Genomic DNA, 22,029 nt, shown 5'->3' with positions numbered 1-22,029 from the left:
TTTTTTTACTTGCGCTTCCAAGTTCTTGCAACAAGGGGAAGGATTTTAGTTCCGAAAAATGCTGAAGACAAGGCTTTTCCACCAGGCCTTCCCGGATTAATCCCTTGTTACTTCCTTGCAACCTCCCCCCACCTTTTTTATACCTATTATAAAATCTTCTGTCTCCCCCTCCTTTTCTCCACAGTAACCTGCTGAATCACCTAATTATTGTAACAATTCTGGAGATTTGCAATCTCGCTTCCCATATTTAATTTTTCACTAGTTTCTGGTTCCTTTCTGTTAAGTTCGCTTCCTCCCTATTTTCTACTTATTATTCTATCAGTTATCCTGTTACCCCCCCCCCCCCCCGTTTATTGTAATTATCTCCTTTTTGTTAATATGTAAACCGATATGATGTGTATTTTAATGTCGGTATAAAAAAGCTGTTAAATAAATAGTCTATTCTAGACTGGCCTTACAGATTAGAAGAAACAGTGTCAGGGAGCTTGCTCCTCTTCCTCACTGCCATTCAGCTTGCTCTGGTAATGCAGAATGAAAGGGAAGTTGTAGTTTGGCCTCTGCTTTGGTCCAGAGAACTAAACTCTCTTTGCTGAGCTGAAATAGTTAACTGTTGCATAGTTCTTAAGCTTAATACACTCTTTTTTTTTTTTTTTTAAAAGTCACTTTTGGTGCTTAGTGCAAGCAGAAAAGCAGGATACAAATAATCAAGAGTTTCATTAACAACTTTTAAAATTATAGTAAAAAAGCATTGGTCTTCAACTGGTGGAATGCAACCCACACCTTGGTCATAGCCTGACCTAAGGTGGCTTGTCTTACTGGCAGTACTGCCATATACATGATATACATATACATGATATACATATACATGATGATACATATACATGATGTTTAAAAAAAGTGCATCCTTTTTATAATGCATATTCAGGCTAAAGATGGGTCCTGAGTCTGAAAATGTTAGACCAGAGTTTTAAAATAATAAAGCTGGTTATGTCTATACTGTACATTATTATTTAACATTTGTTTACTTATACAGGACTCCTGAAATAGAGCTTTGTCATATAGTATTCCAGCACTTCATTGTGTTGGCATTCTGTATATGGGTTGTACTTTTTCAGGACAGTTTGTCTATTTTATTAAATATTTTTTAATTCTTGTTGCATTGTTAGCATGTTCTTGCCTGAAATATTCACGGATACCAACTTTCTTCATTAGCTAGAATGCTTCATACTTTTCTTCTAGGACAAGCAGGATGGTAATCCTCACATGTGGGTGACATCCGATGGAGCCCAGCATGGAAAACTTTTTTTTTTTCCATTTAAAGTTTTATTATAACCATAAAGAACAATAACATTCATTTTATATCCATACATTAATCAAAAAATTAGCGGCAGCAAACTTACAGCATTCAAAATGAGTCGTGTATCAATCTTACAATCCCATTTCCTGCCTTCCCCCCCCTCCCCCCCCACCCTAGGTCGATTGACATGGTTATATATTTTGTAAATTATTGTATCTTCATAGTTTAAGGCATAATTGTGACAAAAAGAGCATGTAACTTATTATATACTGTGATGTGTCTAGATATGCACCAGGGACTGCATCCTTCCCTGCATCCTTGTTTTTTGATCTAATCATTGTCCGCATAAAAAGAATAAAGCAGGCACGGAAAACTGCTGCTATCCATGCGTCCACGCGAGGTTCCCCTTCAGTCTGTTCTCTTCTGTGGACCAGTAGCCTTGCAGTGGTGGAGCTCCAACTCCTTGAAATTGTTTTCAAACTTTTTTGGGATTTTTTTTTCTGCATTGGGCCCCCCTTCGCATTCGGTAGGTACCCTTATTTTGCCTTCGTTCTACACGGCTGATTCCCAACTTCTGCACGTTGGTGCCCATCTGTCATAGACCACACGCCGGCCTCTTTTTTTTTTTTTTTTTTTTTTATGGCATCGTCCAGTTTTTGACTGTACGTGCCTGCAGACCATGGCCGTCACGGATCTGCATGAGGTGTGTATCCTCTGCCTGGGGGCCTTGCTTGATGTCAGGGGGTGTCGTTTGTGCGACCAAATGACCCCCAAAGAGCGTTCGGTGTGCCTGGTCAAAATGGAGAAGCTCTTCGGATTTCCTAAACCCTCGACATTGGCTTCGATATCCTCGACGCCCAAGGACCACGGGGAACCATCCCCTTCTCTTCCCCTGGCGTCCCTTTATCCAGTACCCCTGAGGAGAGGGGGATCGATCCTATGTGGTTTCTTCCTTCCCTCTAACTTTGGGGTGGTCTTCATCCTCTGCACCAGGGATAGACTGGGCCAAGCGCCGGAAATCCAGGAAGCATAGACACTGGTCACAGTCTCACCATGGTTCCGGAGCGGGCATCGGTGGCTGCCGAGTCACCATCGAAGCGGTACTATTCCCCGATGCCCCCGGTAACCCAAGGCATTCTATATCGGCAATGGTGCTGGGCACCGTGCCTCCTCGTGATCCCTCAGAGGATGTGCTGGCGACGCCTCGTCCTCCTCCATCAGTCCTATCCACCCAGGACTTACTGGAGGAACTGGACCACAGGGTGCAATCGGCGGCACTCAAAGCACTACAGAGCATCAAGCTGCAGGCGCCACCGGCCCCCATACTGGTGCTAGAGTCTCCACCATCGATGCTTGCACTCCTGCTGGAGTTTCTGGACATCCTTGGCACCCTACCGATGCAACCGGTGCCCGAGAGGCCTTCGATGCCTCCTCAGCCACAGACGCCCTGCACTGGAGCGATCCTGATTCCCAGGTTCTCAGAGGAGGATGAGGCCTCTGGGACTGGGCATCCTTACCTGCGGTTCCCTGAGCCGCTGCCGTTTCCCCCCCCCTGCGTACTGCGGCCAATGCTGAGGGTTCCATCGATGCTGCTGGTGCCCACATGGCCTCCTGTGCCCTTGGGTTACCACAGAGGTGGACAGTACTTATGACCCTTGTGGTGATGACTACTCAGACTCATCCTCTGAGTTCTCAGATGACCCTTCTTGGCGTCTTCCCCTGGTGCAACAGGCTGTGGGCTTTGAACGGCGGCATCTCCCCACCAGTCGGCGGTTGTGAAGTCCGTGCTTTACAAAGGCCAGATGCTCCTGGACTAACACTAAGTTTTAAAAAGGGAAACTTTGATAAAAGTTAGAAAAAAACTGAAAGGTGCAGCTGCAAAGGTTAAGTGTTCAACAGGCTTGGACATTGTTTAAAAATACAATCCTAGAGGCGCAGTACATATGTATTCCGCGCATTAAGAAAGGTGGAAGGAAGGCAAAACGATTACCATGGTTAAAAGGTGAGGTGAAAGAGGCTATTTTAGCCAAAAAATATCCTTCAAAAATTGGAAGAAGGATCCATCTGAAGAAAATAGGATAAAACATAAGCATTGTCAAGCTAAGTGTAAAACATTGATAAGACAGGCGAAGAGAGAATTTGAAATGAAGTTGGCCAAAGAGGCAAAAACTCATAATAAAAACTTTTAAAAACATATGCAAAGCAAGAAACCTGTGAGGGAGTCGGTTGGACCATTAGATGACAAAGGGGTTAAAGGGACTCTTAGGGAAGATAAGGCCATTGCAGAAAGACTAAATGAATTCTTTGCCTCCGTGTTCACTAATGAGGATGTTGGGGAGATACCAGTTCCGGAGATGGTTTTCAGGGGTGATGAGTCAGACGAACTGAAAGAAATCACTGTGAACCTGGAAGATGTAGTAGGCCAGATTAACAAACTAAAGAGTAGCAAATCACCTGGACTGGGTGGTATGCATCCTAGGGTTCTGAAGGAACTAAAAAATGAAATTTCTGATCTATTAGTTAAATTTTGTAACCTATCATTAAAATCATCCATTGTACCTGAAGACTGGAGGGTGGCCAATGTAACCCCAATATTTAAAAAAGGCTCCAGGGGCGATCCGGGTAATTATAGACCAGTGAGCCTGACTTCAGTGCCGGGAAAAATAGAGGAAACTATTCTCAAGATCAAAATCGTAGAGCATATAGAAAGACATGATTTAATGGGACACCATCAACATGGATTTACCCAAGGGAAGACTTACCTAACAAATCTGCTTCATTTTTTTTGAAGGGGTTAATAACCATGTGGATAAAGGTGAACCGGTAGATGTAGTGTATTTGGATTTTCAGAAGGCGTTTGACAAAGTCCTTCATGAGAGGCTTCTAAGAAAACTAAAAAGTCATGATATAGGAGGCATTGTCCTTTCGTGGATTACAAACTGGTTAAAAGACAGGAAACAAAATAGGATTAAATGGTCAATTTTCTCAGTGGAAAAGGGTAAACAGGTGGAGTGTCTCAGGGATCTGTACTTGGACCGGTGCTTTTCATTATATATATAAACGATCTGGAAAGGAATACGAGTGAGGTTATCAAATTTGCAGATACAAAATTATTTAGAGTACTTTAATCACAAGCAGACTGTGATACATTACAGGAGGACCTTGCAAGACTGGAAGATTGGGCATCCAAATGGCAGATGAAATTTAATGTGGACAAGTGCAAGGTGTTGCATATAGGGAAAAATAACCCTTGTTGTAGTTACACGATGTTAGGTTCCATATTAGGAGCTACCACCCAGGAAAAAGATCTAGGCATCATAGTGGATAATACTTTAAAATCATCAGCTCAGTGTGCTGCAGCAGTCAAAAAAGCAAATAGAATGTTAAGAATTATTAGGAAGGGAATGGTTAATAGAATGGAAAATGTCAAAATGCCTCTGTATCGCTCCATGGTGAGACCGCACCTTGAATACTGTGTACAGTTGTGGTCGCCACATCTAAAAAAAAGATATAGTTGTGATGGAGAAGGTACAGAGACAGCTTAAGGTACAGTACAGCTTTCAGTGTGTGTATGTATGTATATATATATATATATATATAAGTTTTTTTTTGTTTACTTGCCAGTTAGATGGATTTTGAACTTGATTTTTGATTTGGATTATCATGCAAGTGTATTTATCTTCCTGTTTACAAATCAATAAAAAACACCCTTTCTAGGAATAATCACCTGAAAAAGTTCAGTTACAACTTTGAGTTTACCAGTCTTGTATTGGCATAAAATATGAATGTATTTTATGTTAAATAATTTTTAGAAACGTAGGTAGGTTCTGGATGCAGTCACTGTTGATCCCTGGTAAAGGGCTGTCTTCTGTAATAACTTGTCTTTGTTGAAAGGGGAATATAAAGTGGAGGAGGAGCCACTGCTGTTCCTTTTGACCTTAGGCAAGTCAGTTTACCCTCTGTTCTTAGGTAAAAACTTAAATTGTAAGTCCTCTGGGGATAGGGAAATACCTACAGTATTTTTTATTTATTTATTTAGATTTAGATTCCACTTTTCACACTTTTTTTTTTCAGCACTTGAAAGTGGATTACATTCAGGTACTGTAGATATTTCCCTATCCCCGGCCTGAATGTAATTTGTTTTGAAGTGCCTGAAAAGCGGAATATAAATAAATCTGGAAAGGATAATAGCTCATAGCATGGTTGCCCAGTAGAGGTTGGTTTCTATTTAACTAGAAGGAGCAGGAGGAAAATTTTGGGACCAAAAAAGTTACAAGGACTAGTTTTACCTTACCAAAATGATAAGGGGAATGGAGCAACTCCCCTATGAGGAAAGACTAAAGAGGTTAGGACTTTTCAGCTTGGAGAAGAGACGACTGAGGGGGGATATGATAGAGGTGTTTAAAATCATGAGAGGTCTAGAACGGGTAGATGTGAATCGGTTATTTACTCTTTCGGATAGTAGAAGGACTAGGGGACACTCCATGAAGTTAGCATGGGGCACATTTAAAACTAATCGGAGAAAGTTCTTTTTTACTCAACGCACAATTAAACTCTGGAATTTGTTGCCAGAGAATGTGGTTCGTGCAGTTAGTATAGCTGTGTTTAAAAAAGGATTGGATAAGTTCTTGGAGGAGAAGTCCATTACCTGCTATTAAGTTCACTTAGAGAATAGCCACTGCCATTAGCAATGGTTACATGGAATAGACTTAGTTTTTGGGTACTTGCCAGGTTCTTATGGCCTGGATTGGCCACTGTTGGAAACAGGATGCTGGGCTTGATGGACCCTTGGTCTGACCCAGTATGGCATTTTCTTATGTTCTTATGTTCTTTACTTTTTACTACTAGATTATCTCCTAAAACTAGTGCAAATCTTTTGAGGCAGTGCATAACAGATAGGATATGGGTGGATAGACAGACTGAGAAACCTATCAAAACAAATACATTCACATAATGAATGAAATCTATCTTAAAAACAAGCACTGTTTTTATTTGTTAGTGTCTTATTGATGAAATACAGAAGGACTGAAAGAATGGACTGGTTACTCTCATGTTAGGAATTTAACCACTATTAAGCTGCTTCCAATCTAATTAGAATTTCTTTTTTCTGAACTGAAAGTGGAGTGTCCAAAGTTGAGGCATCATGGATTCAGAAATGTATTTTTCACTTTGCTACTTCATCTCACTTTTCATACAGGACGGTATATTTATATTTTGAGAGAGGAGTATGAGTTGACTTTTTAGTGAAACCCAATTATTTAAGTTGGCTGGAAGCAGTCGCTATTGATCATTGTTTTGGACTTCTGGGGACTCTGAGCATTTGACTGGCTTTAGGAGTAGGATGGGATGTCAAATGATTGCTGTGCTGCATTAGTCATTCGATGGGTCTCTGGTTTAGCTGCTTAATTTATATCTTTTATAAATGTACTTGGGAGACTGGTGGGATGCCTCCTGGTGCCTAAAATGTGGTGCTTGCTGTTGACTTGAGCCCAGGTGGATATGTTGCAGTGGTGTGTTTGGGAAGGCCTGGACTCCTGGATTAGCTGCTACAGGCTGGGGCTGTTCCACTGAAAAGCGAGTTTAGGTAGGAAAGAGACAGGTTTAGAAGGAAGAGAAAAAAAAAAACAACCCCCAAAAAAGCAAAAAAGAAACATGAATTAAATATTTTCACCCCTGTAGAGAGTTTTGCTGTATTATCTTACATTGATGTGGTATAAGAAGGTGATAGTGATAGAACTTGGTGAGCAGATTCAGTACCCTGTTTGTAAGAAGCTAACAAAATGCAGTGTGGTTAAGGAAGAGAAGATTTATTTGGGTCAGAGTTAAACTTTACTCTCAATAACTTTTTTTCCCCCTCCCTCTTTTTCTTACAGCTAAACCGGGTGGCCAGGTGAAATGTCAATATTTTACAGCTGTGGATAAGGTTATCTTTGTGGATGATTATGCGGTAGGCTGTAGGAAGGATCTGAATGGTATTTTGTTACTAGACACAGCTCTGCAAACACCTGTCTCAAAGCAGGATGATGTGGTTCAGCTTGAATTACCAGTTACAGAGGTAAGAAGTACCGTGTTTTTTTTTTTTTTTTTAGTGTAATATATGCTTTGAATTTTTTTATTGTCCTTGCTGAATGTTTTTTATTTATTTTTTTAATATTTCCAAACAGATTATGGACTAGCTTACATTGAAGAAACTTCTGTTCTGTTGCTAGGGGTATTCATTTTATGCCAGCAGCAGCATAATTTGTGATGTTGCAGTGTGCCCTGATCTTACAGTTGGGGTGGGGGTGGATGGAGAGGAGTCCTGATAACTCTTTTCTTTCTGCTAGCACAAAATACATGCTTTCTGCTGCAGAAAGCAATGATAAAACAGTCATCTTGATTTTAAAGTTTATTCAAGCAAGGAGCTATTTTTAGCTAGCTGGAGAACCAATCAATTTGATTTTAGAGCAAAGAGTTCCTGTGTAAGACTTATAAACTTAGACGATAACTTTTAAACAGCTGCGTGGATGCACATGTGCACACTTTTGCCTGCTTGCGACCAGGTATGTGGCCATTTTATAACATGCGTGCATTTATGCATGCATAGTATAAAATAGGCTGAGCGTGTGCACAATTTTAAGTAGGTATATGCCTGTGCACGCAAAGGCTGCTTCTACAACAGGGAAAACTATTAATTGCTCCGATGCAATTAATAGTTTTCCCAGTTTATTTCCAGTTTGCCCAGGCATGGCATAAGACTTCCAGATCCCCCTAGTTTAATAGTCTCCCTTTTTCCTGTTAACCCACACCTTTAAAACCTTGCTCACCTCTTTACTTATTTTTGTTTTCTTACTTACATTGCCATCCATAGCAGAAGTAAAGTTTCATGGCAGGGGACCCCAGTGTGCGCTTGTGCGCGTAAATGTGCACGTGCTAGTTTTATTGTGAATTCCAGGAGTGCCTAGTCCCCGCCTCTCTCTGCCCTTTTTCAGGTAGAATTTATTTGTGCACGTAGTGGCAAGTACACGTATACGCAGACGCCTTTTAAAATATGCTTGGTGTGCGCCGGCCCGACTTGTGCATGTATCTCCTGGTTTTGGCGCACGCTGGGCTTTTAAAATTCACCTTTTAGTGTTCGGTATAATCTTAAAGGAACTATCTTCCTTCCCTTTGTCAGGACCCTCAGCTGATATATGGGCAGTCGAGGATTTGAAAGTCCAGTTTTGGGTTTTCATGGCTGATCTATGGGCAGCTGACACAGACTGGCTACAGGTCAAGGAATTGGTTTCAGATAGTGTTTAATGCAAACAAGCTCTCTGAACATTTGTAGCAACCCAGCAAGTCCATAAAGGAAGAAGAATCCAAATTAAAGAGCACTATACCTTCAATAGCTAAGGAAGTTCTCCTGGCCTGGATTAACTGGTTATACAAGGACAAGACGAGAAAAACAAACAAACCACAGTTAGGATCCCAGACTGGATGTACAACAATGAGACAGGGACAAAGACATAGGACTGGAGTTGGTCTCAAAGTCAAATGAGCCAGCTATGAGCCCAGCTCAAGGAAAGGCTGTAGAACCTTGGTTACTAGAGGTGAACTCCTGCAGGACCCAGCCAGATGCAACAGCTGACTAGGCACAAACACAGACCAGTCAAGGAGCAGAGCCTAGATACAGATTCAAATTCATAGTAATCTAGGAAGTGGTGAGCCAGTTGAGAAGCACACAGAGGGTGGTGTGATGGTCTGGCCCCTGATGGCTTTGAATTGGTCAGATTTTCAGGATATTTTTGGCAGTATCACTGCTGTACAAGAATACTTAAAATCTAATGTCTCCTGTTTACCATAGTTGCCTTCATTCTGTTTCTCATCCCAATCCATATCAGGTAGATTTAACACTACCTGTTGGTGTAAAACTAACAACATTTTGAGGAGCTTTCAGTTCCATTTTTGCCCACTGCCTTGTCTTGCCATTCCTTCTTTCCCTGTGCCAGTTATTTCTAGTCTGTTGGGGCCAAACATGTCTTGCTCTCCAGATTTTCACTGGAGGAATGTATGGGTTTTTTTTTCCCGGCTAATTTTCTTGTGCATCAGTCATAATTTAAGGAAGGAGACATAGATCTGGGTCTACAGTGCAGTTTACCATTCCTGTCCTCTGTTGATGTGAAATCCTGGGTGACCTCACATTGCAAAAATCTAGAGCCTCTGGAAGATTCTCTTCCAATTGTCACATAAATTTCAGTGTCAACAGTACTGAGACTGTGATTTTACACACCATGTCTTCTGGATTGGACATTGCAGGAAGATGCCCAATTCACAACTACTCAACTAAGTCCTCTGTTCCGAGCTCACTCAGAGCCAGAGATCACGTGGTGAACAGATGAAATGCTGAAAAGACACACTGAAAGCATAATTTAACAAAACGGACTTGAATGTTAAATTGATGGGAGCATTTGGCAGTCAGCTGAACTCAGTGATATATTATCCAATCAGCAGTAGCTTGTTTTGAGGGGAAAGTGCCTTGCCAATCTAGTCAAGAGGTGAGAACAGAAGAAGAAAAGGAACGTTCCTCAGCAGGTAATCTACCTGCAGCTATTGGAGGTTGTCTGAGGCTGTTGGATCAAATTTATGAGCTTATTTGGGATCCATTATGGAAGTATGGAAGTGCTTAAATTTTGTATGAAGGTACTGATTAAAACTGTCTTCTAAAGGACTGCTGTGCAATTCAGTTAAACTGATGCTGGGGAATAGGTGATGCTTTGAGGAAGGAGCAGGCTGAGGTGGAGCTTAGCTAATAGCTCATCAAAATTGTGTTCATTTCATGTTACCCATACCGTCCCCTAAAATTGCTCATCTAAATAATGTGAGAGAAAGGGCTATTTCCATTGCCGGGCCCCAACTGTGGAACTCTCTACCACAGGAATTAAGGATGGAATCAGACATTACAATATTTGAAAAGGGCATTAAAACATGGCTATTCAAACAAGCCTTCCAAGAGTTTTAACCTAATGATTATATACCCCCTGTAATATAAATATTTAATTAATTGTATTATCTCTGCTCTTACTGTTCTGCTTCTTTTAACTGTTTAAATTTTATGATGAATTAGTTTACTATTCTATTTATTGTTAGACTATTATGAAACTTTGTATTTACCTCTTTTCCTTTTTGGAAATGCAAATATTTTTAAATTAATATTTAACTAATGTAAACTGACTTGATATGTTCTCATGAAACATAGGTATATAAAAATTAATAAATAAAATAACATCCAATTAAAACCAAGGAGAATCCCCCTTATACTCTCCATACCTGAGAACTTTTGATTTCCAGGTGCCCTGCGATTGTCATGGGTTAGTGGGAAAGGAGAGGGATTATTGTACACACAGTCTCCCTCTCTCCCACATGCTGAATCATACGCCTCTCCCCCATCCTCTCACTTAACTCCCCCTCTGGAAGCACAAAGGCAGCAGCATCTTTCTTCAGCAGTCTGGCTGACAGGAGGACACCTTCTTTGATTGCAGAGGCCCCAAATGCTCTACCTTATTTCTTAAAGTCAAACAGATTTTTCACAAAAAACTTATATAGTGGACAAAGTTATGTATGTTGCCAAGTGACCATCATAAAGCACCGGGTTGAGTTAGTATACAGTTTTGTGCGGGCTTAAAAGCTTATAATCATCAGTCACTTGGTTCCTTTATTTTTAATTAAGAATAAAGGGAGCCAAGTGACTTATGGTCACTTGGCAACACACATAACTTTGTCCACTATATAAAAGTTTTTTGTGAGAAATCTGTCTACCTTATTTCTTGTCATGCGGCTAACTTTTCTCTGCCTAGGTTCCTCCTCCTCTTGCCTGTGCCACCAATACTGCTTTACCTGCTCCTCCCACTTATCTGGGGCCACCTCCTTTCGGCCTGCACAGCCAACGATGCTACACATCCTGCTGTTCTCAGCCCCCATAGCTGATACTATTTTGGGGCCACCTCAGTTCTACCGCATGGGCCCATGTTGCTGCTTGCTCCTTCTGGCAACAGCATCTTCTGCTTTCCGATGGCACCAAGGAAAAAGGAAATGGTGTTGCTGCTGCCGTGACGCTCTAAGCAGCCGCCTAGTGCTTCCATTGACCTTGCATGTACGTAATTTCTCTTATGATTAGAGCAGGTTGGTATTGGGATGACATCAGTTTGCTTTGTCTATTTTTATCTATGGTTTGCAGCATGACCTCTGAACAGGAAGCGCCATGCAGTGTTTGCATTAGGGATAATTTTTAGTAGCTACAACTGATTTTTTATGCTAGAAATGAGAAGATAGTTTAACCTCATTTCTCTTAAATAGTTGCTGTGACCCTGAACATGTCACTTCCTCCATAAACTCAGCCCTGAACACTGTTGTGAAACTATCAGAATGAAGTTTGTATCATATAGTTCCCTCTGTAAGTTAAGGGTTGTTTACAGTAAAAAAAAAAAAACCCAACCCAAACAACCAACAAAAAACAAAGGAAAAAAAAACCCCAGCGTAGCGTTTTTTTTTTCACAAATGTCTTGTGATTCATAGTTTTAATTTATGCTTTTAGGCTCAGCAGTTGTTAACAGCTTGTGTAGAGAAGGTTGATGTCTCGAGCACGGAAGGGTATGACTTGTTCATCACACAACTCAAAGATGGTTTGAAAAATACCTCACATGAGACAGCTGCAAACCATAAAGTTGCAAAGGTAAGAAACTGGTTCAATTTAAATGAGGTGGTGTACTTTACCGATTTACCTTTTTCTTTCTATTGGTTTTAGTTTTCTTTTTTTTAAATGCATTTGTAAATTTTTCTTAGTTACATTTAATTATTTGGGCAGTACATAAATGTAAGTTATAATCACAACAGTGTTCTAGGTGATTTACATTAATACCACAAATACAATATCACAAGAATACAATTTAAAAAAATACAGTCTCAAGAAAACCCCAGGTTATGAAGTCAACCGTCAAACATAACCCAGCAACAGTATTTTAATCTCCAGCCTTAAGGTACCTACTTAAAAATTTGGCTAACCAGCAAGGCCAGCAGGAATTTCCTGAACTGCACTAAACTACCCATAGTTTTAGCCTCAACGGGAAGCAAATTCCAGGAGGTTAGCGCAAAAAAAAATAATTTTTTTTTTTTTTGATTTGAAGAACATAGTGATCTTTGAGGATAGTAGTATGTCAAATATTAAAGGGCAAGACTAAAGTTTTATGTATCAAAAATAGAATTTTAAATTTAACTCTGAAAACCATCAGCAACCACTGTAGAGATTTCAACGCAAGTATGACATGGTCATACGTTTTCAGACATCAAAGAAGCTGGGCTGCAGTATTCTGCACTTATTGAGTGTTAGAGTAGTCCAAGGGGGTCAAAAATAGAGCATGAATCAAGATAGTCAAATCATCCATTTCAACAAATAGGTGAAGATTATATATATATATATATATATATATATATATATAAAAAGTGAAAAATGGATATTCTAGAACAGTTACTAATATCACTCCGGAAGATTAAATGGGAATCCAAAGTGATCACTAAACGTTTTGCCTCATCACTTGGGACCACCAGTCTGTCACTGAGTCACCTTTATCTTTATTAAGATTTATTAATTGCCTTTAACAATGTGTTGTACAAGAAAAAAGTCATAAACATTTAAACCAATCAAAAACAGTTACTTAAAACTATAAGCATGTTAAAATAAATTAAACCTTACATAAAATATAAAATCCATGAGTATACTTAAAACAGAACTTCAACTAAAAGCTCAAATAGAGATGATAAACTAACAAAAGTATAGTTGCTTAAAAAGGAACGTCTTTAGCATTAATTTAAATGTTTTGACACAGTCCAGTTGCTTAATCTCTTCTGGCAGTGAGTTCCACAAAGTAGGTGTAGCCACTGAAAAACAAAAATACTCATCCTTGCTAAGTGAGCCTGGCAAACTGATGGGATATCTGAGTTCTTTTTGAGATCTTAATGCTCGTTTTGGGCAATAAAGACAAACAAGGGTATTGGCCCATGGAAATTTGTCTGGAGAAACCAGCTTAAAATTTAGCATTGCTGTTTTGTACTGGACACATTGTAAATTAGGAAGCCAGTGTGAATCAATCGAAACCAGTGAAATATGCTCTCTCCAAGTTTTGCCTGAAATTAATGGGCCATCTGAATTCTGTAAGAGCTGAATCAATCTTAAAGTTAGGTTGAGGACTCTAAATATATAATGTTACATTAATCAACCATGGGTAGTATTGAAGCTTGAACAATTGTCTAAAAGTCCACTTTATCCAGCACATATTTAAGACCGCTTACAACTCTGAAAAAAAGATTTAATAAGTTTTAAATGATGTTGAAAAGTTAAATGAGTCAGTCCAGACTCCCAAATTTTTATATTTGAATGCATAGGGAATACAGTACCATTAATAAACATTGAAGTATGCTGCAACTTTGCATCTGGATTTTCTAATGGTATAAAATCAGTTTTAGCCATATTTAATGAAAGCTTATTAAAAAAAAAAAAAGCCATTTTTGAATTGTAGGCAAACATTTGATGCAACTCAGCTGTTTCAGACCAAGATGAGAACGCAGACTAAATATTGTATGTCATGTATAGACAATTTATAGGCCACACAAAGACCTGCCAAAATTTTATAAACAGAGGCCATATAAATATTAAAAAGGTAGTGCAGAGCATTGTGAGGAAGAAAGGTCAGAATTGGATGACATCCCCTTGCAGTGAAAACTGAAGTGCTTCAGTTATTTGCAAAGTCTAATAATGGCAGTACAGCCAGGAGAGTTCCTAACCTCCCTGGACCTCTCCGAAGCCTACCATCACATTCCAGTCCATCAATATCACCAGTGTTTTCTATGCTTTGCGATGCTGGGTCACCATTACCAGTTCCGAGCGCTACCCTTTGGCCTAGCAACCGCCCCCAGAACACTTTCCAAAATTATGGTGGTCGTGGCGGCAACGCTGAGGAAGGGAAGGGATCTTGGTACATCCTTACTTGGACAACTGGCTGATCAGGGAAAAGTCTTCGGAAGAGAGCCGGCAGGTGACCAGCAGAGTCAAGAACCTACTGCAGGATCTCTGAGTCATGAACACGGTCAAGAGCAGTCTGCAGCCCTCTCATCTCTAGAGTAACTGGGTGGCTGTTTAGACACCAAACAGAACAAAGTCTTCTCCCTCCCCCAAGGAGAAGGGAGCTGATGGAACAATTACAATGATTGATGACCAATGCATGCCCAAGGTATGGGACTGTCTTCAAGTCCTCGGGCTCATGGCATCAACCCTGGAGGTCATTCCGTGGGCAAGGGCTCACGTGCGACCACTCCAGTACTCTTTACTGTCACACTGGAACCCACTGTCCCAGGATTACTCAATTCGCCTCCAACTACCAGCAGAGGTACGTTATCAGCTTCAGTGGTGCCTACAGGAAGACCACCTAAGCAGAGTAAGCTTATCCCCACCGAACTGGATCGTGCTCACCACAGATGTGAGCTTACGAGGGTGGGGGAGCCCTCTGTCAGGAGCTGACGGCCCAGGGACAATGGAGCAAGGAAGAGGCTGGATGGAACATAAACCGCCTGGAAGCTCGAGCAGTCAGACTAGTGTGCCTGCGATTCAGCCACAGACTCCGAGGCAAAACTATTCAAGTAATGTTGGACAACGCTACAACGGTTGCCTATATAAACTGCCAGGGAGGAACTGGGACCCAGCAAGTGTCTTTGGAGATAGACCCTCTCATGGCATGGGCAGAGATAAACCTACAAGGGATCTTTGCCTCCCACATCGCAGGAAAAGACATCTCAGCAGACTTCCTCAGCAGAGAGAGCTTGGACCCGGGGGAATGGACGCTGTCAACCACAGCCTTCCAACTGATAGTAAATCGCTGGGGCCTCCAGCCATGGACCTACTGGCCACCTCTTTCAATGCCCTAGTTCCCAGGTTCTTCAACCACAGATGAGAGCCACACTCCCAAGGGATCGACGCTTTCGTCCAGATCTGGCCAGAAGAAAGCTGACTGTACACCTTCCCCCCCCCCCATGGCCACTACTGGGCAAGGTCGTCCGCAAGATAGAGCATCACAGGGGACTAGTTCTACTAGTGGCCCCGGATTGGCTAAAACGCCCATGGTATACACACAAAGACTCCTTGTGGGGAGCCCTCTGTGCCTACCTCCACATAGGGACCTTCTCCAGCAGGGCCCGATTCTTCACGAAGATCCATCTCTATTTTCTCTTACGGTCTGGCCCTTGAGAGGACTCGCCTGAAGAAGCGCGGTTACTCGAAGGCCGTGATTGACACCCTGCTCTGAGCGCACAAGTTCTCAACATCTCTGGCATACATATGGATCTGGAGAATATTTGAAGCCTGGTGCAAGGACCGCGGGATACTCCCGCAGACAGCCAAGATCCCCATGATTCTGGAGTTCCAACAGGATGGTTATGAAGAAGGGGTTGTCACTCAACTCCCTCAAGGTCCAAGTGGCAGCCCTTTCCTGCTTCAGAGCCGAAGTGAATGGAATCAGTCTATCAGCTCAGCTGGATTTGACCCGTTTCCTAAAAGGGGTTAAGCAACTTCGGCCACCCCTAAAGTGGCCAGTGCCCCTTTGGAACCTCAATCTGGTATTAGACTTCCTAGTGGGGGCTTCCTTCAGACCAACGCACGGTCTGTAACTACGCCTCTTAACATTGAAGACTGTATTCCTGATGGCAATATGTTCAGCTTGTCGCTTCTCCGAGCTACAGGCACTATCCTGTTGGGAACCATTTCTTAGGTTCACTCCGGGAACCATACAGCTGCGCACCGTCCCCTCCTTCCTACCGAAAGTGGTTTCCAAGTTTCATTTGAACCAAGCCATCTCCCTACCATCTCCGGATGAATATAAGGACTCAGACTCACGCCGTCTTCACCATCTAAATATCAGCAGACTCGTGGTGAGATATCTGGAAAGATTGGAACCAGTGCAAAAAATGGATCACTTGTTCATTCGTTCGCCACAGTGGGAAGAATCAAGGAGAAGCGGCCTCGCGGGCGACCATAACTCGCTGATTCAAGGAAACAATGAAGGCGGCCTACATAGAGGCAGGAAAGCCCTTACCCCCCTACAGGTTAAGACTCATTCTACTAGGGCCCAGGCAGTAACTTGGGCAGAAACCAAGCCGCTGTTGCCCGCTTGTATCTGTCGGGCGGTGACGTGGCCCTCCCTACACAACTTTTCCAGGTTCTACCATCTGAAAGTTCAAGCCTGAGAAGATGTAGCCTTCGCAAGGGCAGTACTAAGTGGGCCACAGGCAGCCTCCTGCCCCTGTCCTGGAGTAGCTTTTGTACATCCCATTGGTCCTGAGTCCATCTGGCTACTTGCTAGAAAATGGAGAAATTACTTACCTGATAATTTCGTTTTTCTTAGTGTAGACAGATGGACTCAGCATCCCGCCCACGGCTGCCCCAGAGAAGGAGAACCTCTGGAAGCGAGCCTCGAAATTAAACAAATATGGGTAAGCTGTTGCCTACCCCTAGTTAAAGACACCCGCAGTTTGTCCAGTGTCGGCGTTAATTGGTTGTGTACTGGTGGATTCCAGTTTTTTTAAATCAGTTGAATCATGTTTAATCAGTTTTAATCAAGTTACTTAAACAAATATATATCCACAATGGCTTTTCGAAGAGAATACTAAAGAGCCGAGGTCACTGCAGGGGTATATCTAGGGTGATGTCAGCTTTGAAATCTGACTGTCTCCCATCTGCTAGCAGAAGAGCACATAACCCACTGGTCCTGAGTCCATCTGTGTACATTAAGGAAAACAAAATTATCAGGTAAGTAATTTCTCCATTTAGGGGGAAAAATCTGGCGATTGGGGGAACTGCCAACCCCCCTCTCCAATCGGAAATGGCTCACTTTCGCCTCTATAATACTTCCAGCCTCCTGGGATCACGATCCTCCTCCCAACCTGACCTGCCTGCTTCCCTGCGGACATCTGCTCCCAACCTGAAGCCCCCCTAACACCACCCCTCCCTACCAACCCTTTAAGCAAAGGGGCCCACCCTCCTTTACCACTCTGCCCCTCCTTCTCCATCCGCCTTTCTGTAGCCTTCCCTCCCCGGCTCCTCCTCGGCTACCTTGCTGAGGTCAACAACATTTCCCTTACTTTTACTACCCCGCTTCCCTCTTTTCCTTACCGCCACACTTGACAAACTGATGACCACCGGCCAATGCACGCAACCTTGATCTGAGGAACGAAGCTCCCCCCAGGAACTTGGGATACCTCCGTACTGCTCCCCTCAGGCCCAGCCAGGCCTGACATTTTCTCACCCTCCCCTGAAGCTGAACCACTACCCAGCAAGGCCCCGTACAATGCATTAAATGCAAAGCTGCACCTGCCTCCTCTCCTTTCCCGCTGCTAGACTGCCATTGTATTATACTAGGCGCCTCCAACAACCTGCACAGCTGCCTCAGACTACTACTCAATCTATTCTGGGCTACTGTCACCCAACTCCCCGCCCAGCAGTCCACCTCCTTCCTCAAACGCATCCTCTCGGAGGGGAAAAACCCTCCCTGGCACGGAGAACAATGTGCTCCACCCCCTTCCACCCTGATGCAGTACTACTGGCCTGTACTCGGGACACGGCACCACCACCTTCAGACGCCGCCACTCTGAAAGGCCCCCTGCCTTGAGGCGTCCGGAAACTGGAACTCGCCCTTACTGCACCGCACTGCTAACCTCCGCTGCTACTTCCCTCTCCTTTCCAGATCTTCCTATCCCAATACTGGACTTGACACCTGAAAATGCAAAAGCCAGAACAAAGGTAAAAAGGGGAGGGAGATAGAAAAAAAACCAGCTGCTTCTTCCTGCCAAACTGACCCCACGGAGCCTGCTGTCCTGCAAGGAGCTAATCCAAAAAGCCGCGTTTTTAAAATTGTATGCAAACTGTAACAGCTCCTGCAGTGTGATGCCCCCGCCACACTCACGCCTAAACAAAGACATGACTGTGACTGATGTTCCTCCTGCCATCAAGTTAATGGTGGCAGGGAATGACTTGGCTTCCCCCAACCTTGTGTATATATATGTGCAAAAATTCTTAAGAATGAGACTGTGTATGATCGGCATGGAACCTGACATTAAATTTCTTTCTAATCAGAAATAAGTCCACAGTTCATGCTTATTAGAAGAAAACTTAGAAACATATAACTGTCACTGAACTTTTATATTTTTAGTATAAGATTTTAAATGTACATCCTTTTGTGATGTTTTTCTGTTGTACTTTTTTCAACAATTTTATTTGAATGATTAGACAGGTGTTAAGTTGAAAGAAATTGTGCCTATTTTGTTTGTTGGTTTATTCATCCTCTAGCAAACTGCAAGGCTCTCTTCTCCCCCCCCCCACCCCCCCCCCTCCTGTCTTGCTCAGCAAACTCAAACTCCTTGGCGCCCTCACTAGTTTGAAATTTCAGTTTGGACCTTGTGCTGAAAAGTTTGGGGACCCCTGGGTAACAGCCTCAACATGACTAATTACTCACCATCTTGCTTGTGAGTTTAGTATCTGTACAATAAGAGGTGGATATTCAAAGGCTTTATTTTGGTAATGTTTGGAGTTACCCAGACAAAAATCTAGGTTTGAAAATCTGCCCCCTCCCTCTGCTCCCTGGCTCAAATTTTGTAGAAGTTACTCATTACCTGCACAAAATTAGCTGGATAAAGAGGTGATTGCAGCATTCTGGGGGTATGGTTAAATTTTAGCATGCTCCCTGTCTAAAGTTAGCATGGTAAGTCTGGTTGGAAAAATAGCTGTTCTAAAGTTATCTGATAACTTTAGCCTGGTCTGCTCTGCTGAATAAGTAAATTTATCTGGGTAACTTTACTTGACTAACTTCCCCTCTTACTGGTTTGTTAAATATCGACTTTATGTAGAGCATAATTTATATTTTCTGAAACTGCTTAAGAGATGAATTTATAAAAAAAAAGAAACTTTTTCCTAACCAAAGTTTTTTCTTTCTCATAATCCACTTTGAATTGTAAGATGATACTCCTTGTTAAATGAGGGGTGGGGGAGAGTAAATAAACATTAAAACAAAAAGAATTCTTAAATTCCAGCAACTCTTAAGAAAATAAATGCCATGCTGAGTCAAGCCAAAGATCCATCAATCCAGTATTCTGTCTGACAGTGGGCAATCTGGATCTCTAGGAAGTACCTGGCAGATCCCAAGGAGTAGATAATTTCTCTGTGAACAAGAAGGAACAAAATCAGCCACATAAGTGGGAGACCTCATCCTATGGCACCGTGTCGGAGTGTGTTCTTTCTCTCTCTCAAGCTTAGAAGAAACAGCTTTCTGAGCATGCACAGGATTTCATGTGTTGTTGCCATTTCAAGTCCTTTGATTTTTTTTCATTTGTTGTTGTGAACAGAGTGCTTTTCTCTGTATTTGTCACCATGTCTTTTTTCATTCATTTTTTTTGTTTATGCATTTTTTTCATTTAAATGAAGAAAATCTTGACTTTCAGAAAAAATATATAATAAAACAAAAACTTCAAAACTTCATACAGTCTAGTCCACAATATAAAGGGATCCAATTCCACTATTCCAAGAAATATTAATCAATAAGAGGAAAACTAAGATCGGGACCTTATTATGTAAATGAGAGAGAAAACACGCAGCTTTACAAGACACATATTAATCTTAATTTAAACTACATTATCCTGAAGGGTTACAATTTTGTCGCTTAAAAATTGAGTTAGCTGTGAAGGGAAAAAGAAAATATATGAAGCATCTCTATATTTAATATAGCACTTACAAGGAAATTTCATTAAGAAGAAGGCTTCTATTTATAGGACCTTAGGTCTAAGCAACAAAAATTGTTTCCACTTCTTTTCTGTCTGTTTAGACACATCAGGAAAACTCTAACCTGGAGCTGTAAGAAGGACTCTAATCAATGCCTGAAAATGAACTTCAGTGTCCAATCTGTCTGGTTCTAACACAAAAGTTACTATCAGTTGCAGAGTAAGATGTTTCTAAAAATTCTGAGATATTCATATCAGGCATAGATACCATCAAGATGCTCTATAGGAGTTTCATATACAGTCCGAGGATGCTCCTCTTCTTTCCCCTTCTTAGGTGGCGGCAAATAAAATGTCCTAGATAATGGAGAACTGCATGTTCTGAGACTTTAATAATCTCTACTAAATATATTTTAAACATCTTTAGGTGAAATATAAAGCATCTTGGGGAAGTTCACTAAACGTAGACTTCTTCCGTGAATAGCGTTTTCCAGATTTTCAATTTTATTTGATAAAGATGTATAGTCCTTTATAAGAGAATCCTGTAAAGATTTAACAGAAGTCAGACTCATTAAACTAGTTTCTGTTGAGACATGAGTTTAGAGGAGTTCTCAACCATTTGCAAACGCTGATCATTTTCCTTTGATTTTTGAACTAATAAATTTAGCTGATTTGTGAAGGAACTTCCAAGACCTTCAGTTGCCTCTCAGATAGTCTAAAGTTATATGTTTAGGTCATACCAAGGAGAATCCAGGATATGTAGCCAAAGAACTGAAGGAATCCTTTCAATCCAGGACAAATTGCTCTCTCAAGGCTGTGGAATCTGTGAGCTCGCTGAGCATAGTCACCTCGGCATCTGCACTTCCTTTTCCCTGTGGAGAGCTCCCTGCCTGGAGTCCTCAACTGTGTGCATCATCAGCAGGCAATGGGTCCAGGCTGCCATAAGGGTGCCTGAGTGCAGCAAAATTCACCGGAGCAACTCTCACCATGGGGGACAGAGAGATAACTGAGTCAGGGGAGGAAACTTGCACCTCTTCCACAGTTTCCAATCCCAGCGACTTGACTCCTGATGCAGGGCCCCCTCAAATGACGTGTTCATCGCACCAGTTACTGGTGACAATGGAGTAGGCTTGGGGAAGGTCTTCTCCCTCACTCGTCTTCTCCGGCCAGAATGGGGCATTTTAGGTAAGGTATTATTAGAAGAAAATTTAGAGGCAAACTAACACGGCATTCAGGCTGATGATGCTGACGCCATCTTGGATCCCTGCCCACCTGCTACCATGTCTTTTGTAGAGGTTTTTTCTTGAATTTCTTTTCCACAAGTTTTTCTTCCCTTCGTTTTTAGCCAATAAAATATTCTGTAATTATGACTGAAGTGTCTTCAGGAGCGGGGAAATCCTTGTTCAAGTCCTGCAAAAAATGCCTCCACAAAATGGCAGTGGAGGACCTACTTGACATCTGCCTCAAATGTTTGGGACCAGAGCATGATGCATCCAATTGTAAGCCCTGTGGGCAAACATCTCCAAGATCTGGTACCTTCAGGGAGATGAGACTTAAGTATGAGCTCTTGTCATTAGCGGAAAAGAAGAGTATCTATTAAAACAGAAATTCATAGGTCCCAAGCCCACAAGGGAAATGAGGAAGTCACTCATAAGCAGCACTCCTCAGAGAGAACGGTGCCTTCTACAAACTCTGAGCCAAGTTCAAAAAGGGGTCACACCGAAACTCTTCTTTCTGAAAAACATTTCCCTCTTGGCAAATTCGCTACATTCAAGCAAACAAGTAACAGCTCACCACTTTCTAACGTTATTAGGCCACATGGCTTCCACAGTTTGTCACTCCTATGGCAAGATTGGCCATGAGAATAACCCAATGGACTTTAAAATCACAATGGATCCAAGCCATTCAACCACTACATTCTCCAATTCAAATCACACACCAACTTCGTTCATCTCTCCTTTGGTGGA

At 41.9% G+C, this 22,029-nt stretch overlaps 1 protein-coding gene across 5 annotated transcripts in view; it reads left to right on the top strand.

Annotated features, from left to right (window-relative positions):
* BIRC6 (baculoviral IAP repeat containing 6) overlaps positions 1–22,029 on the top strand; it is a 1,045,545-nt gene that overhangs the window by 57,356 nt on the left and 966,160 nt on the right. For all 5 annotated transcript variants that reach the window (XM_029593898.1, XM_029593899.1, XM_029593901.1 and 2 more), the window contains exons 2-3: positions 7,171–7,352; positions 11,850–11,987. In XM_029593898.1, the coding sequence (XP_029449758.1) occupies positions 7,171–7,352; positions 11,850–11,987 (320 nt within the window). The remainder of the gene's footprint in view (positions 1–7,170; positions 7,353–11,849; positions 11,988–22,029) is intronic.

Source organism: Rhinatrema bivittatum, chromosome 3, assembly GCF_901001135.1.
Source record: "Rhinatrema bivittatum chromosome 3, aRhiBiv1.1, whole genome shotgun sequence".
Taxonomy (NCBI): Eukaryota; Metazoa; Chordata; class Amphibia; order Gymnophiona; family Rhinatrematidae; genus Rhinatrema; species Rhinatrema bivittatum.
Note: the sequence above shows the minus strand (reverse complement) of the source record. Positions and strands in the feature narration are given on the sequence as shown.